This window comes from Amia ocellicauda, chromosome 10, assembly GCF_036373705.1.
Source record: "Amia ocellicauda isolate fAmiCal2 chromosome 10, fAmiCal2.hap1, whole genome shotgun sequence".
Classification (NCBI taxonomy): Eukaryota; Metazoa; Chordata; class Actinopteri; order Amiiformes; family Amiidae; genus Amia; species Amia ocellicauda.
The window spans coordinates 19,691,841-19,709,766 of record NC_089859.1 but is presented as its reverse complement, the minus strand read 5'-3'; the positions used below and the strand labels follow the sequence as shown (position 1 = coordinate 19,709,766).

Here is a 17,926-nt window from a genome sequence, read left to right as displayed (position 1 = left end):
GTAGCAGCACCAACATCTTGCCCTCATTCCTTAGAAAAGTGTGTGGTTTGTGAGTAACATAAATCAGTACAGTCAAAGAGCCAGCCCACCTCATCAGCATCGAAAATCCGGCATTGTCAATTTCCTGCCATTTGCACAGCCTGGGTTTGTTTTCACCCATCCCTGTTACCCCACAGCTGAGAGACACTGTCCAACCTGAACTGATCTGAACACCCCACACGTGTCAAAGATCCCGGGACCAGAGAACATGAAGATATAAAGTTTAGTGTCCTGGTAAGTAAGTATTCAGTGTAGTGTGTCAATGCCATTGAGGGGCAGTAAAGGGGCCCTTTTCTTGTATTGATTTGCTCCTCAGGGGCCTCTGGTGTGCTGTGACGCCGGCCTGACACTGGTTTTCAAACAAGTACTTCAAATGTAGCACCCCCAGGCAACTGTCCTGTCTGACCCCCTAACGCAGTTGCAGGAGAATTGTTTGTCCCCGACTTTTATTGCCCAAAAGAGCACTTGTGAGCAGGAAATTGCTCCACTGCCTTCTTTATTTCATTAAAAACAAATTATTCACCTTATTTTACAAAAAGTTTACACAGTTTTGTAAATTGAAACCACCATACCCAACACAATCATGCATATTCAATACACCTTCATTCAAACAGGGAAGCATCTTCACAGCATCCCAATTGTACCTTTGATTTGAAACCTTACTCTTCTAAAGATCTTTATCTATGTTTTGAGGTGGACCGCGGTGTGGAAAATATGAAGTCGGTGAAGTACAGGGGCCCGCTGGGAGCAGTGATGGCCGCCAGGTGGCGCCCGGTTCCCGTCAGAGCGCCTCCTGCTCCAGCGGTGCGGCCAGCAGCGGAGGGGTTAATGTGGGCAGCGCCGCCGCGGTGGCTCTTTTGAGGGAGAGAGAGAGAGAGAGAGAGAAGGAGGGAGGAGAGAGGGATGCAGGACTAGGAGACACAGGAAACCCGATCCGGCACAAGCGGGGACTCATACAAACGGAAGAACCGACAGAGACGGCCGGCGCTGGTGGATTAAACGAGCCGAAGACGATGCACCTCTGAGGCGACATGGAGGGCTAAGGGTCGCGGTGCCCCCGCTGGCAGCACAGCCGGATCCGGGAGAACCGCAGCCCCAGTGTCGGCGCGATGAGGCGGCCGGGGGGGAGCCTCTGCGCGGCGGCGGCGCTGCTCTGCCTGCTGGGCTGCGGGGCGAGAGGAGCGGCGGCCAAGAGCGCCCAGCCGGACAGCGCGGCGAGAGGTGGGTGGGACCCGGCCGGGGGACAGCTTCGTGTCCGAGAGTCTCCATTAAAAACCCGGGTCGTGGGAGACAGGGCGGCCGGGGCACATCGTGGGGTTGAGGGGGAGAAGGGGCGGCATTGTGTCCGTCCAGCCGCTGACCACCATGCATTGTGTCTCGCACTCCGAGTGGACATGTTGGACAGAAACGTGACTCGGGGGCGTGTGGACCGCATGCGGTTGCATCTGGACTGCAGCCCCCCAGTCACAGCGCGGAGACCCCCATCCGACCGTCTCTGGAGGGGCAGCGAGGGAGAGACGCGAGTTTGCGGGGTTTGGGAAGAGGAGAGCCGGCCGGGCGCCGTGCATGTGTCTGTCCGTGGCCGTGCGATCGGTGCGCTGAGCAGCAGACATGATGGGTCAGTGTGGAGACAATGCTGCTGTACCTGCCAACCATAGGCGCTAAATATAGTGCAGTCTCCGCTGACAAAGGAATAGCCTTTTACTGGCCGTTTGTGTCACTTCCGCGCTGTTTATTTAACCCCCACAATTATCTGACCTTTATTTCTGTAAAAAATCCCACGGGCAGCTGTGTGGTTTAAATAGCTGCAGTGGTGTAGAGGTCAAATGTGTTCCCAGGGAAAAGACACACTACAGACAGATTGGGTGCATATGTGTGTGTGTGTGTGTGTGTGTGTGTGTAACTCGGCTTGACAGCAAAACATCCAAAGCTATATATGGTTCTCGAATCAATGTCCTTCTGCAGTGTGCCAGTCCTGACTTTCCCACGGTGCCATGTCTTGAGCAGGAAAAGCAGGCGAGCAGCTTGGCGTGTCCCCCCACATGTGTAACACACGGACTGATGCATGCTGCGCGTCCAGCACAGCGGCCCTGGTTAAATCTTGCTGCTTTTGTAGTGGGATGGCGCTGCGGGACCCCCGGGTGGGCTCGTGCTGCAGTGTGAGCATAAATCATCTGTGCCGTCCGGCGGGACACGGACACGACATCACGTCATGTGTGGGGTGACAACAGGAGGGTCTAAATGGGTCAGCGATGCGTCTGGGCACTGCACTGTTGACTCACACACTTTATTGTCCCCTGGCACACTTCTGTGGGTGGGATATGGTGTAGGTAGGTTGACTTATGATGGTAACAAAATGTGTCACTTTTTAGAAGACTACCCCATAGAGTTCCTATGTACTGTGATAAAGCTACCGTGTGTATCCCTAGATATTATTAATTCATCCTCCTCCCTCACCCTGAAATGAACAGTCTGCTCTAGCTGGGTGGCAGTAGCGAGGCTAGTGTGGGGGTCTCACACCGGAGACGGGGCTCGGGGTGTCGAGTTGGTTTTGTGTTTCTGTGAGGAGGACGGTCCACCTTCACCAGGGAAGTGGACAGCGGCGTTATTCGCGGACTGTGAAAGTGAAATCTCTCTCTGAACCCAGCAGTCACACACATCCTGATCGGTGCCCGTGTGCTGAGCCCCTGTGCGACTGTGCGGAGATCGCAGTGAGTGTGTCTGAGCCCCCGCTCCCCCGGGGGTTATTGCCGGAGGTGTTCCCTGGGGAGATGAACCCTCGGGGCAGATGGATGGCTTTCCCTTTCTGCCCTGAGAGTGGGACGGGGGAGGGGCGGCCCTGCGCTGTAGAGACAGTGTTGAGGTGAACGTTCAGCAGGGAGCTGTGTTGTTGAGGTTCGGTGTTGTGCTGCGCAGTGCTGCTGTACTGTATGGTGTTGATGTGCAGTGTTGCTGTGCTGTGTTGCGGTACGGTGTTGTATTGTATAGGCAGCACTGTGGAGTAGTGGTCAGGGCTCTGGACTCATAACTGGGTTGTGGGTTCAAATCCTGGGTGCTGTTGTACCCTTGAGCAAGATACTTCACTTCACTGCTCCAGTAAAATGCCCAGCTGTATAAATGGGTACAAATGTAAGTCGCCCTGGATAAGAGCGTCAGCTAAATGACAAATAATGTAATGTAATGTATTGTGCTGCACAGTTTTGCCGTGCTGTGCTGTTCCCTGCAGGTCGTGACCGGGGACTCTGGGCAAAGCGACCTGCTGTCAGGACAAGTCAGCACTTTTCTCTGAAGGACGCGGCACTGATGGTGTGAGAGTTGTGGTACAGAGCCGGCCTGGTGTTGTGTGTTGTCAGGGTGCTGTGGTTACTTATACATTTATTTATTTATTTATTTATGTATTTATTTATTTATTTGGGTTTTAAGATGGATGCACAATACAGGCTCAGGTTTCTGAAAGAACCGGGTGCTGCCTCGCACTTTCTCTCTCTCTCTCTCTCTCTCTCTCTCTCCCTCACACACACACAGACTCACTCACACTCTCTCTCACTCCCCCAGCCTAGCTCCTCTCATCCCTGGTTCTCCTCCACTTGCTCCTCTCTCTCTCTCTCTCTCTCTCTCTCTCTCTCTCTTCTCTAATTGGATTTTCAGACAGCATTGGGCAGCAAAGTTTGGCAGATCCTGATGTGAATGTATTAATAAATCAATCCAATCAATAAATTAGTCAATCGCCGGTCACTGCGGTCAGCCACTGCCCCGGCCACTTCGGTGGGATGAAGCGGAGAGACCGGTTTACTAGGAAGCCTCTGGTTTCCACCAAGGCGGCGTTTGTATAATTTGTTCAGCAGATCCTATTCCTTCTGGACGCTGATGCAACGCACATTAACTCGCTGCTTAGCAACTCGCTTCCCGTGGTAAGTGCGATCGTTCCCCAGCTGTCTGCTGCCGCGCGGCCGGGGGGGGCAGGAGCGCAGGGATGCGTGTGACCCGGCTCGTGTGCAGCGCAGGGTGTCGAACTCGACGCGGTTTTGAGGGACAGGGGCGTGACTCAAAATTGAGAAGTTACTGTTTCCAACAACTGTGTGGAATGAAAGGTTATCTGACCTGGGTTTGCTTCTTTGGCGAAATGCAGTTCTCGCGGAGCTGTTTGTGTACCCGTCGGGTCGTGCAGAGAGAGTGTGTTGTTCTTGAACAGGCCTGGCGGTTATTCCTGGTCGTACAGAGGCGCTCAGTAGGCATGGTGTTGCGTGTGTCTGAGGAGTGTGTCTTTTTCACAAGCCACCTCAGACCCCCGCTGGTCCATGTCCATGTTGTAAGTTGCCCTGGATAAGGGCGTCTGCCAAGAAATAAAAATAATAATAATAATAATGTCACGCTGAGCTCTGGGCCCTGCTAAACGCCTTTTTTCTGTTGATCATTCTGTATTAATCGAGTCATATTTAGTCTTCAGCGAAATGCCATTTTCTCGAACCCTTCTTCCTTCTTGGCCTTTTTAAGACGAGGGTGTTTCCCCGTGACTGATTATCCCCAGTCAGTACACTGAGAGAGGTTCAGCTCTCGGGACTGTAGGGAGCGATGGTAGTGTTTTGGGTTGCTTCCACATTGCTGGACCAACTCCCACTCGCACAGAGACCTGCCTTCTGTGTCGGCCGCGCTCGGCATGATGGCAAAGCATTCGTTTTTTGTTTCAGTTTTTCTCCCCCAGCCGGCCCATGTTTGTTCCAGCATTCTGTGCTGTCCTAGAGTATAGTATGACATTTAAGCAAAAGGAAAAGACGACCGAAAAGTGTCATTAGGAACAGCCAAAATGTGCTGCACAAGAGTGACAATCACAGAAATTTGGCAGCAAATGTGTTACAAACCTTTAATATTTGTTCATACACAAGATTGCTTGAATATTTTGGAAAGGAGGAGTTGGGGAGCTCTGTTGAAACGCCACATCCCACCCGACTCCATCCGTCTGCGGTGCTGGAGCGAGAGACACTGTGGAGAGCCGTGGCATTGAACAACCAAAAAGAGCCAAGTAACGTTAAATAAAAATGTGTGTTTAGCCTGTTAAGGTTCAAGCCCAGCCAGAGGTTCATCAGCACTGCCAGTGCGATCGGTTATTCCTCTGGGACAAATAAATGAAGAGGAGGTTAATTAAATTCACTGCAAAGAATTGCTATTTAAAGCCTAGAAAATCAGGGTTTTAATGAATGTGAAATGCAGATGGCTTTCTTTTTTATTTAATAATGTGATCCGTTATAATGCTAGTCTGTGTTTACCCAGAGGGTTTGCAGATTTATTGATTCGGTCGGTTGCATTAAGGAAAAGACCCAGGAGAAAGTGACGTCGAGGTTGTGTCTCCTCAGCCAAAATCAACACGACACATGTCTGCGTTCCTCTTCAGGTGAATGTGGTTCCCTGCTCCGAGGTTTTCGATGTTACCGTTGGACGGGTTCCTTCGCTGTCCTGGACGCTGATGTGACTCGACTCGTGTTGCAGGGTGCTTTTTGTGCCATCTGTCATACTTTTATTAAGGTCTGTTCCTCTGGAGTACAGGTTCATCTGGTTTCTGAATGTAAATGTGAAAAGATACAGAAAACTTGCTGCAGGTCGTTGGTGTTCGCCGGAGGGAGGCGGCATCTAGGAAAATCAGGATACAACCTTAAAGGAGGATCTTGTAGACCAGCAGAGGGGCTCCCACCTGCCTCTCTCTCAGCCCTGGGCATGGGGGTCCGGCTGGGAGGAGAGAGGAGGGTCGGCTTAACCGGCACTGTGACAAGGAGGAATGTCCCGGCAGTGTAACTCCCCCACACAACAATTCGGTATTGGACTGCCTTGCCTATGCACATGTCTGCAGGAAACCCTGTTTAACTTTAGGTTTAGAATGGTCTGTGATTATATAGCCCCTTTTTATTCAGGAGAGATGCACAGAAGGTCAGACTGTGAGTCGAGGCACGCAGTTGCTGCCGGACCTGTCCCTGCGGTCAGGGTTCCTGCTGCTTGTGGATAAGTAGGTCACAGCTTTGACAAGCCTCCAAATCGAGTGGTTCCCATTATTCAGCTGTTGTTTTGTGTTTCATTCCACTCCTGTGGGGCGGGGATGGAGGGCAGGAAAGAAACCATGGTCTTATTATATGAACTTGAAAGCCTTGGAAAGGTTTCAGTCATCTGTGTCTGCAGGCCTCTCAGTGCTGTGTGGCACGACGCAGGAATAAGCAGCCCAGCGCCGGCGATCACAGGGATCGGATCCTCTCACTGTACCGTCAGCTGTGTTACAGCGGCTCCACGGACTCGCAGCATCTGGCGTCAATTACTCGGACTGTACGCATACAGTGGGCGATGCACGGCTAATTTCTTGGAAAAATTGACATCATTTTACTGTCTGTTTTGTGACACAATCCCAGGCCGCAAATGGTCTCCATATCCAAGAAGTTTTATGGCTTGGAGAAAATGTGTGTGCGTGCGTGTGTGTGTGTGTGCGCGGCGGCGGCTGGGGAGTGGCAGACAAACATTTTCAGTAAAAACACATTGATCTGCTCAGGGCTCTACAGGAACGCACGAGGGGAAGAATCTTTTATTAGTCTTGTTGTTAATGGTTTAAGTTTGCCGTTACACTCGGTTCCTGCAATGAGGTCAGTTGGTCTCATTATTGTGTACGTGGTGTGGCATCAAACTCTGTCACTGCAAGAGAAGAAGAGTTGAGGGGGGGGTCTCAATTCTGCACCTTTTTTTCAATCTGTTTCTACAATCCCATTAAGCCACCCTGGTCTGGCTCTTGTTTGTCCTGGCTGAGTAATCGCATGGCGTCTGCTCCTCTACGCGGATGTTTACGGGCGGCGCTTCTAATATATCATAATGATTTTCCCTTTCAGCCGAGGGATGCTTTGGCTAATGCAATTAAGGGGCCGTGGAGCTCCTGACCTCGTGACGACAGGCTAAAGACATCCCTGCTCCAGTCCTGAGCTGCAGGGGAGAAGACGGTTTGCTTCTATAAACGGCAGCTTTAAAGCTGGTGCAACACAAATAGCTCTGGGGCTGCGGTGACGCTTCCCTGGCTCGCTGCCCGCTATGTCCACCTGTGCCTTCAACGCTTTTTCACTGTGCTCTTTCCACACTGGCTACACCGCTCGCTCTCACAGTTTATGAAATATCAACTTTCCCCTAATTGGGAAAGATTTAATCATTCAGGAAGTGGTGGAGATGCTGCCCAAGGTGATTTACATTGAGCTCATTCTGGGGCTGTGTACCAGGCAGCGGGTATTAGTGTGTGATGCTGGTGTCTGCTGTGTGCGATCGCAGCAGACCCTTCTGATTTTACTCTTACTGTGCAGCTGTAGGTGCGGGTCCTTCAGTGGACAAAGGCCTCTGGATTCAGTCCAGAGTGTCTCCCACCTCAACCACACTGGTCACCTGTCCTTCTGGCCACAGCAGGACTGGCAGTCCAGTAAGCTGTGAGTGGACCAGTCACCAGAACCAGATAGCGGTCTGGAGAGACAGAGAGAGAAAGACAGAGAGCACAGCTGTATAAGCTTTGCCTGCCCTATCCAGGTGCTCCCTGAGTATCTCCGGCTCAACTGCTGTAACGGTTGTTTGAATCACCTGGTTTGTGCAGAGGGAGGACTGCACTGTGAAGTATTTCCCAGGTCAGCTACATTGCATACGCGTGCTCCTCAGAGTACCACTGTGCAAACCTGAAGGAAGCAGGGGGACAAAAAGAGGTTGTGTTCCCTTTAGCCATGTCTCTATTGTGTTCCGTGTTTGCAGATCCACGGCTCGAGAGCTGAAGTGCATTCCAATGATCTGAATCAGCTTCCAGAGTGATTCACGGGTTACTGACCTCATGTCAGGGGTAAAATAAATAAACTATCCAGCCGGCTGTCCTGGCCGCCTTTGAGTATGGTTTGTGGTGTGACTTTTTAAACCCCCGTTAAAAGCCATGGAAACCTGCACCATAGTTTGCACTTGTATAAGGTGTGTTCCCAGAATGACGGCCTGTACACAAGTGTTGTTCAGGTTGGTCCGATCCCTCCTGATATTGGTCTCTCACTGCGTCCGTGTTTGTAGCATGTGGCGGTGGAATCTCGTTTCTTTCCGCAATGGGATGCAGCTCGGTTTAGGCTTAAATGGGCCTAGATATTTGTGTTGAAATGAAGAGGGATCGAGCTGCCGGTTCTGGATGCTGTATTCAGCCTGCGCTCAGCGGGGCCACATCCACTCACTCTCTGTATGATGGGAGTCCGGTGTCCTACAGTCTTGCTGTCTCCTGCACTGGTGGCCCCTGGGAGCCATGCACTGGCCTGCGGGAACTGGGCAGGCCTCGCCTCACTGGCCACATCCTAATGCAGCTTTCGGGGCCTGCTGCTGTAATGCCCGAGATGGAAGTCCCTGAGATGCAGGCGTTACACCCCTCTGTCCCTTGGCACGATGGGGGCAGGCGTGCTGCGGTTTGACAAGCCAGAGGTCGGCTGCAGAAAAACACTCGGCTGAATCTAACTTTGTGCGTTTTTTACAGTTTTTTCCAAAGGGAATGCTGTGTCTCCTCATAATGTAGAGTTCCCAGGACAGTTGGTTCACAGCGCTGCACCATATTGATATTTCATTTGATTACATACCTTTTGCATATTTAATCAACATCCATTCCCAAGAAGAATTCCCTGGAATCACAGGACTCTGTCAGCATCAGGTCTCGTGTGGCTCTGACCTGGTCAGTTTGCCCGGCTCTGACAAGATGGAGGACGTGCGATGTGTGCAGGAAGTCCTGATATCCTCAACTACAGACCAAGGACCTCTGAGAGAAAAAACTGTGGCGTTGCACTCAAGGTACAATTTCACCGACGTCTGTAAAACTAGCAGAGCCTCCTGTTGTCAGGGTTGTGTTAGCACTTCTCAGATCGGGGGCGAATGCTGGTTAACTCTTGATGTCTCGGTCAATTGTGTTGCTTTAGAGTTTAGTTTACTTCCCCTGTATTATCGGTGCTGATCACCCGTGTAAAAGTGGGCTTCAGAGCATCAGACTGAAGCAGGCGTGGCACAGCGTGGTGGTGTTTATTTTTGTTGTAGTTTTTTGTTTAGTTTTTTTTTTTCTTTTTAATTGTTTCTTTATTTTGTCTAATGCATTTTCTGTTATTTTCAATGTATTTGACTTTTTTGTTGGTGTGCAGTTTTTGCTTTTATCACGTTTTGTTTATTTGATTTGAGCACGTTTATTTTAAAGTTAATTGTTTTAGTTAAAATCACAAAGATTTTAAAAATTTTAAGTGATTTTAAGAATTGATATTTTAAATGATTTTAATCACAAGTATTAAAATTGGAATTGTTTTATTTTAAGAAATGTAAAATACTTTAACCAAATAAACAGTATTTTTGTTTAGTTTCACACACTGTTTCTTTAAGTGCAGAGCTCGGGTTGCCAGCGCTCATCCTCGGGCCTGTGAAGCTCCATCCAGCCTCCTTGTCCTTATGCTGCCTTCTGTGCCGGTCCTCCCAGAGTTCCCTGTTCTTAAAGAGACAGCACGATGACTTGGCTGCCTGCCCAACGCCGCGGTGCTGGTAGTGAGGTTTTCATTACAGCGGATTAATTTGAGTGGAGTAGCAGGGTGTCGCGGGCGAGACTGCGGTTCCGATTCAGGGGCTGTTATCTTAAGGGTGGGGCTGGAGGGGAAGTGTCACCCCTCCCAGAGGAGGCCAAGCAGCTGGGGCTCCAGTGACGCGCTGGGCCGTGGGAGGGATGCAGCGCCTGCAGTCTTGCGTTCGCATCATCTGCCCGTCGGCCTCTGGTGTTGTTTTTATACACTATAGCTTCCACCATGAACATTATGGCATTACAGAGGCACCGGGGAACCACCTGGGGAATAAGATGGCCTTGTGACGTCCTGCCCCAAATGGGAAACACTGACCTGGCCGAGCCGAGACCCCAGTGTGTCCAGCACCAGGGGGTTAGTGTAGGGGGCCACGGGGCCATCGTCATCGAGCAACTCCATTATTAGAGAGTGTCGTGTCATCTGCGCTGGGTGTGCCGTGTCTGACCGTGACGCAGTGTCGGTGTGTGCTGACCTGTAGATGCAGGACAAGCGGCTGCCCGGAGTCTGTAGTCTGAAGGGCACTTATAGATGGGATGGGATTAAGCGTTTTCCCCAGCACAGTGTTAAACAACACTGCAGTGGGAATGACCTCGGGAGAAACCCTCCTGGGGCCTTCAGGCACTAGGCTTGCTTTGTTTTCCTTGACTACTTCATTCCTTTGTTTCTATTCTTCACTTTGAGACGTCCTTGAACCCTCCCAGGAGCCCCCCGCAGCTCTGAGCGGCACGGAGCGCTTCTCGCCCAGAAAGGAGGCAAAAGGAAACTCCTGTGTAAACCACAGCTTTGTGTGACAGTGCTTGATTAATTGGAAGTGTGAGACAGGGCCATGAGTGGGATCCTGAGGACAAGCTGCCCTGTTACTGTTTTGGGTTTTATTTATTTATTGTTTTTGAAAGCTCTCCTCGGTGGAAAAGATCAGGTTTTGCCCCCGTAGACAATCTAATTTGCCGAAGTGAAGCAAAGCCTTACAAATTCTTGCCTAAGCTGGCAGTAAATAAGCAACCAGTCGTGTATCGGATTAAATCATTAACCACCCCCGGGACGCCTGTCTGGAGACGTCGGCTGTAAACCTCCCTGATCGCTCGCTGCGAAACGGTCTATTTATGGTGCATCTGGAGTTATTTCTTTATTTTCCCCTGCTGTAAAAGAGATTGATTTTCTTTCTGCTGAAAATAATAGGAGTTTGAATTATTATTTTGGTTTGTGCTGCATCTTGTTGAAGTTTTTCTGCTGTGAATCAGGGAGTCTGTACCAAGGGCTTATCTTTGCGGGATGGGGGACAGCGTGTGCAAGAATTCGCGATGCTCTTCCACATGTTGATTGAGCCGTGTACCTGTAGCTGTGTGTCCCAGTGGAAAAGAGCCCCTGTTCCCTGCCCGGGCCAGGGGATCAGTCTCCTGTGTCTCTCAGCCCCGTTTTGTTCACCCTGAGTTCGTCTTTGCTCTGGTCTTTCCTGTGTAGATTGTGGGAGACTTGGAGGACCTTGGCTTTGGCCCCCAAGTAGCCGCTGAGCGCGAGTGCCCCAGATCCGCAGAGCCGCTGTCTGTGACCCGGGGGCTGGCGCTGGTCCAGCAGGCAGGGATGTTTTTACAGGAGTTTCCTAAAGTGGCAAGAGGAGAAGGCGGGACGTGACTCCCTGTTCCTGAGAGGCTGTAAGGAGTTTTTGTTTGGAAGTCCCTGTGATGGACCCTGCGTTGTGTGCTGTGTTATATAAACCCGTTTAAAGACCATTCTGTCCTTTTCCCATTGTAATATCCTGCGCCTGGAGCTCTGTGAAGTAATTACCCAAAAATTGTTTAATTACACAGAGGCCGGGTCTGTTTCACAATTAAGTGGTTTGTGAAATGAAGATAATTTATTCTCAAAATTAAAGGGAGGTGTGGAGGAGTAATTAATTATACAAAGAAAGCCCCCCCAGACCAGCTGAACAGAGGCTGTTGCTCACAGAGCCGCTGTGGCTGGACTGGTGATGAAGTGCGTCTCTCTGCTGGATCACACAGTTCTGGTTTCATTAGTGGAAATCGGACAAAGACGGTCCATTGTTTTCCACACAGATAACTGGTCTGGTCTGACCCCAGTGTTGCTGTCTGGGTGTTTGACTTTCTATACAGAACAGCTTTGAAACCGAGGTCCAACCTCTCAAGCACCCAGAGTTTAGGTGATGATAAGAAGAACATAAGAAAGTGTCCAATCAAGAGGAGGTCATTTGCCCCATCATGCTCATTTGGTGTCCATTAATAAATAAGTGATTTATCCAGTCTGTGTCCCTGCTGATCTGGAAAAGCTCCTCTGGTTCGATGTCGTTGATGCCGTTCATGATTTTGAAGACTTGAATCAAGTCCCCACGTAGTCTCCTCTGTGCCAGGGTGAACAAGTGGTGTGTGCCGGTGTTGGGTTTTAATTACTGCACACCTGCTCTGGCCTGATCAATACCTCGGTTTGTCTCCTGTCTCCTTCACACAGAGGTGACTCTCAAAGTGCACGTGAGCGACGCCAGCACCCACCAGCCCGTGACCGGCGCCACCATCGAAGTCTTCACCAACCAGACGTCCTTCAGCTCGGAAGTGTCCGGCGCCGATGGCAACGCCTTCGTCAAGTTCAGCTACCAGATGGGCACCCTGCTGATCGTCACAGCAACCAAGCATGGCTATGTGCCCAACTCCGCCCCCTGGAGACCAGCACGACTCCCGGGTGTGTATCTGAGGCCGTACAGAGTCTGGGGCCGCGTCTCTCCCCTCCCCCCGCCTTCACTACTGGAATAATGATGATGATAGTAATATTAACACAAGTAGTAGCACTAATAATAATAGTCATAGTTTAGAAGAGTGACCGCTGTGATGTGACTGACTCGCCCTCCTCTCTGTCCGCAGTGTTCTCCTCTCTGAGTCTGGACCTGCTGCCCGAGAGGTCGGCCACATTGATGGTGTACGAGGACATTGTGCAGATCGTCTCGGGGTTTCAAGGTAGGCACCGGAAAGTAAAAATGGCAGATTACTGTATTTCACTGTAATGAAGGCCTGCGCATCATACCGGACGCTTGCATGTGAGATGTGCAGAATTTATTTGTACCCAGTTTTGTAATTTCAATGCCGGTTCCCCGGACTAACCCCACGGACACGATTCCTGACAGATCTCAGACTCTTCCCTGGTTCTTTCTCTGCATGGCGGGCGCACAACTCCAGCTTCAGTTGGTTGAGTGTTGTTATTATTATTATTATTATTATTATTATTATTATTATTATTTATTTATTAGCAGACGCTCTTGTCCAGAGCAACTTACAAAATATAAGAGCAATACAAAGTGCAATAATACAGTGCGGATCAAGGCATAATTTTACAAATTCACAATTTACACAAGTGTATACGACATATACAGTAAACAATATATGAGGTCTTACATCCTGGACTGTAAAAGTTGATCAGTGCAGACAAGATGTTAAGTCACAGTCAAGAGCCAAGGGAAGGGAGCATAGGGGAAATCAAAATAACAATACGAGTGCTAGTAATGCAAAGGCAAGAGTATGACAAAACGGTGTATAAGTGCAATCTTACAGGAGAATGACAGGCAAAATTACAAGTAATGTCTGAATAGGTGTGTCTTGAGTAAGCGCCGGAAGGCTTGAGTTGTGTATGTGTGTTAAGTGTGTTTATGTTGTGTATATATGTTATGTGTGTTATGTATGCAACCCTCACTCATTCTGCTCATGGCAGTTGTATACATTTGTGATCAGCCTGTTTCACATGGAGGCTTTTCTGTAGTTTCCTTACCCTTCTGTTATTTATAGATTTATCAAATTCCACTCAGTCCCCATAGGCATCTGTACAGTGATTGTAATGGGAGAAGCTGTTTCTCATCACTGTAATGACCTCTGAGGAGCAAAATAGACTGAACGTCCTCCTGCCATGCTGCTGCACGGGCACGTCTGGGCTGCTCTGCTCTGCTCTGCCCTGCCCTGCCCTGTTCTGCTTTGAAACCGGCCGAGCTGCCTGTGTGACGAGACCAGTCTGCTCTCAAGGTGCCTGTTGTTGATCGACCCCTGTGACCAGCTGTGTAAAATGACCTTGTGTTTGACCCCTGACTTCCCTGTCGAGCCCTCCTGGAGCTGCCGCCCGGGGTGGCTGCACAGCACAAGGGTCCCCCTGCAGGGTGAGGTCAGGGCACTGCTGCTGTGATGTCATTGAGACCCTGGGGTGGCTCTGCTTGAAAAGAGCTCTGACTGTTCAAGACCAAATTAAAAAAAACAGAAGAGTGGTTAGCGTGATCTGGCCTGTTATCACTGCTCTGGCATCAGCGCGGAGATGCTGATGTCACCTGTTTGTTTACTTGTGTGTTTGTTGTGTTGCTCCAGGTTCGAGGGTGCAGCCCCGGGTCCAGTTCCAGAGGAGAACACTGGCTCTGCCCCCCAACACCACCTACAGCAACCTCACGGCCCACCTGACCACTGGCACCTCGGCCTGGGAGCTTGACCTCTTCCCCTACCTGCAGGGCCTGGGGGGCAACGGCACGGGTAAGACCAGCTGCGGGGGGGAGTTTATTCAGTGCAGTGAAGAAGGCATTCATCTGTGGGGTGTCGGGGAGACTAAAGCCCTTCCACCTGGATGCCTCTGTGAAGTGATATTATGTGTTTGTGTCCTTTGTACTCTAGACATCCTCAGAAAATAAGGTGTGAACTCTGCACACATTGCAGAGGATCAGTCCTTTACTCAAGCAGAATGAGTACAAAGTGTATTTTAAGACTTCAGAGTTGAAATGTCTTGTAAAGTCGTGTTTTATTCCAGTGACATCGAGGCGTTGCATCATAATGAACACATCTTTATAAAAAGCATGGCCTTCTTTGATTTCCCACACTAGCCTGGGAGTCCGTGTGGCTCAGCCTCCCTCTGGCGTCAGTATCGAGTGCCTCTCTGAGCAGCGCCGTGCAGCCGCAGCTGTCTGTGGCCCAGCCGATCAATACCCCGTCTGCAGCAGAGACCCTGCCAGCCCCAAACACCACGCCACGCTGTCCCAGAAACGCAGCCTCGGTTAGAAGCTCAGGTGTTTTATAGCGTCTGTCTGGCGGGTGTTTTTGAAGAGGCGTTGGGGGGGGGGGGGATTTAGGGGAGTCTGGTTTGCCAGCCCTGTGAAGTGGGGGGTCCTGACCGTACACCCTCCATATTTAACTGCGTGGGTTCAACTCTCGCTGCGAGACACTGTGAGCTGCAGCTGTCCTTGTCTTCGCTGCTGTCAGGCGTGCCGAGGCGATGATCACGGTGGCAGTGCCACCCACTCGGGCCTCTCGGTGCCGCACTGATCATGACTTCATCCTCCAACCCCAGCACTCTTCCCAAAACAACACCAACAGCCCTGGACAGCTGCCTTGGAGCTCCTGTGTTAATCTTTCCACCTCCTGTCCCTTTCCCGCCTATTCCCCCACCCCTCCCCCCCCTCTCCCCCCCCCCCCCCCCTACACACACAGCGAACAACAGGAGGTTCGAGCTGACCCCCGTCACCGCCGTCAGCATTCATTTGCTTAGCAGCGACAGCACGGAGATTGGCGTGGGGGGGCCCATCTACGTCACCGTGCCGCTGCCGGCAGACAGCCAGCTGAAGGAGAATGACCACATTCCCGTCTGGAGGTTCGACCCCAAGCTCGGTGAGGAATGACACGCCTTGGAAAACGTGTGCAGAGGGGGGTGTTTGTGCCAGGGTTTATCTTCTCAGGGAAGCAGGAAGCCGGAGCTGGCAGTGCGTGTCAGATATGCATGACATCTATTGTGTTTCATAATCACAGATTTTCTGGTTTTGTTATCACAGTTTGTAAGAAAAACAAAAGGCAAAGAGAGAAACAGCCTCTGATTTCCTCCCTGTCACCTCCAAGGTCTGAAATAGTTTTGGGGTTTTAATAAAGTGTAGAATTAAGTTATTGGCAGCCTTAGATACCTGAGGAGGAACAGTGTGGGGTCTCTGCTACCCCAAGGAGGAGCATTGTACAGTAGTGTGTGTGTTGTACGTCGGCCACAAACATCGGGGACCATATGTCATTAAATCGAATTGTCATCGGGCCGGGTGTGTGCGTTTGCAAAGGTTGATAGGTCAGTGTTGCTGTTCTTCATGATAGTGTAGTTGTTGTTTGTTTGTGTTAAATTCATTGAGTGCGATATACTTCTCTGGGAGTTTGTTGATCCATGACTCCTGTTGGTGTCTCAGCTGCTCTCTATGAAAAGTCATGTACGGAGGGACACAGGAGAACGCACATGCTGTGGCCGGCACGGTTTATTGGGAAAAAGCTTCTTTGTCCAGTTCACCATGAGCTCACATCTGTTGCCAGGAGGGGAAGAGAGTGGCTTTATTGCTGCACAATGTGCGTCTCTAGGGTGTTAATGTTTTCAGCCCCTGTGTTTGAGAGAGAGAAGCGAGAGGAAAGAACTCTTGTTCTTGAGTAGTTTCCTGCAGCATAAAAACCGACACAGCGCGTGTTCAACAAGGAGAGAAGTTTTGAAAGAGGCAGAAGTTGATCAGATTATTGTCCTTCGGTGTTTACAACACAAACGCACCGGGGTGAATCACTGACTCGGGTGGATCTGCTGCAGAGGAGCTGGGGGCCATGGGATCCCGTCTGTCTACCTTCTAGTTGTAATCCAGAATGTTTTGACCTTCTTTAAAGTGATTATTGTGCTTGCATCGCTGGAGCCCAGTGGAAACGTGGTGCCAGTCTTCATTTTGTGTAATGTAACTCTCTAAACAAATGGCAGGAGACTGCCTGGGCCTCCCTGTATGGGAGAGGCCTGGGGAATCCCAGAAACGCAGGCTGACCTGCAGGCGTGCCGTGCACAGCGTGCTTCCCTTGGCTGGTGTTTGCTGAACCCTGTGCAATGCAGTATGCTTTGCCCGCTCCCCCACTCTGTAAACAAGCCTGTGTTCCTCCGCTGAGTGCTGTGTGTGGCCCTCCCTCCCCAGGGCATCTACAGCACCAGCATTCACGGGCATGGACAGCTCCTCGGCTCCTGTGCGGAACGGACTTCTCCGGGCTCCTAAAGGGACACAGTGTGAGCTGTGGGGTGGGGGGTGTATGAAAATACAAACAACAATAAAAGTAAATCCAATCAGTGAAAAATACAACAGATGGCCCAGTTCACAAGGGCTCACAACACGGAGTGCGGTCGAGTCGCACCCCGGCTGTGCCCAGGGACAGAGCCGGCCCCTGAGTCTCACTGTGGCTGATTCTGCAATATTGGTAATGGTGCGGCCGGCTCTACCTGTCAGCACACCAGGGTGGGACTCCTCTGTGTTCAGTTAATACCCGTCTCCTGATCCTCCGAGAGCCCCGCAGGGTTTTCATCATCTTGTAAACAACTAGACTTGTCTCGTCAGGTCTGCTGTTCTAGTCCGGTCTCGTCTCTCCATTCTCCTCCAGCGGAAGAAGAGTCAGACCAGAAACTCCGGTCTCTATCAGTCCAGCGCTGCCAGCCACTCCAGTGACACGCAAGGAAACGCTTGTTGTCACAAGTGGCCCGAGCGTTGCGGCTAACTGGTCTCTCTCGGCACACTCTGTTTGAGTTGATTTGTCATTAGATTGTGCTGCTGGACTCATTCAAGAGCTGCCGTCTGCTTTTCCAGCTGCTTTGCTGGAGGAGAACGTCAAGACGAGAGATTTGTTTCCCCGGACAAGGAATCCCCAGTCTGATGGGGGTCCCAGTGCACTGGTGTAGATGTGGGGTTAGATGGGCTAATCTCTCGTTCTGCAGCAGGTCCTCTGGAGACCAGAGAGGACTGAAGAAGCTGTCTGCAATCCTTCTGTGCAGCGCCACAGATCCCAGCGCATGAGATGGAAATCATGAAACAGGCCTTCCTTTGTTCCCTATTAAACAATTTAGATAGTCACGAAGAAAGGCTTTGCATAATCACTTTGTATAATTATTCAAATCAGTTTAATTTAATTTGAAGGATGCTGAATGTGAGTTATGTAAAGGGGCATGAATTGCACTTATTCTGTACGAAGGGTTACAAGGCCAGGCACAGAAATAAAGAAAGGACTAAACCTCTCAGAGACACACAGAGGAGACGGTTTATTCTATCAACAGTGACTTCTCTTGACATTCATTTTCTGCATATGTTTTAGAAGGAATAATGCGTCTTACCTGGTGCATGCGTGTGGTATTTAATTGGTTTCATTCTATTGATGCTATAGATGTTATCTGTATTGTGCGCTGCATCAGGGAGAGAATAAAGACACTAAATCATGGCACCACTGAGGGCTTTCAAACTCACGCCCCTCGCTTTCATAGGGCTGTGATTCAGAGTGCTTAATGAAGGGGCAGGAGGTGTGTGTGTGTGTGTGTGT

The 17,926-nt window shown here is 50.5% G+C and overlaps 1 protein-coding gene across 3 annotated transcripts in view; it reads left to right on the top strand.

Moving 5' to 3' along the window:
- Positions 1-919: 919 nt before the first annotated feature.
- fam171a1 (family with sequence similarity 171 member A1) overlaps positions 920-17,926 on the top strand; it is a 28,546-nt gene continuing 11,539 nt past the window's right edge. The window contains exons 1-5 of one of the 3 annotated variants that reach the window (XM_066715428.1): positions 920-1,260; positions 12,069-12,296; positions 12,476-12,568; positions 13,955-14,113; positions 15,062-15,238. In XM_066715428.1, coding sequence (XP_066571525.1) covers positions 1,149-1,260; positions 12,069-12,296; positions 12,476-12,568; positions 13,955-14,113; positions 15,062-15,238 — 769 coding nt within the window. In that variant the 5' untranslated portion in view covers positions 920-1,148. Of the gene's footprint in view, positions 1,261-10,586; positions 11,258-12,068; positions 12,297-12,475; positions 12,569-13,954; positions 14,114-15,061; positions 15,239-17,926 lie in introns of those variants that run through there. The other 2 variants (XM_066715430.1, XM_066715429.1) reach the window with 2 other exon arrangements.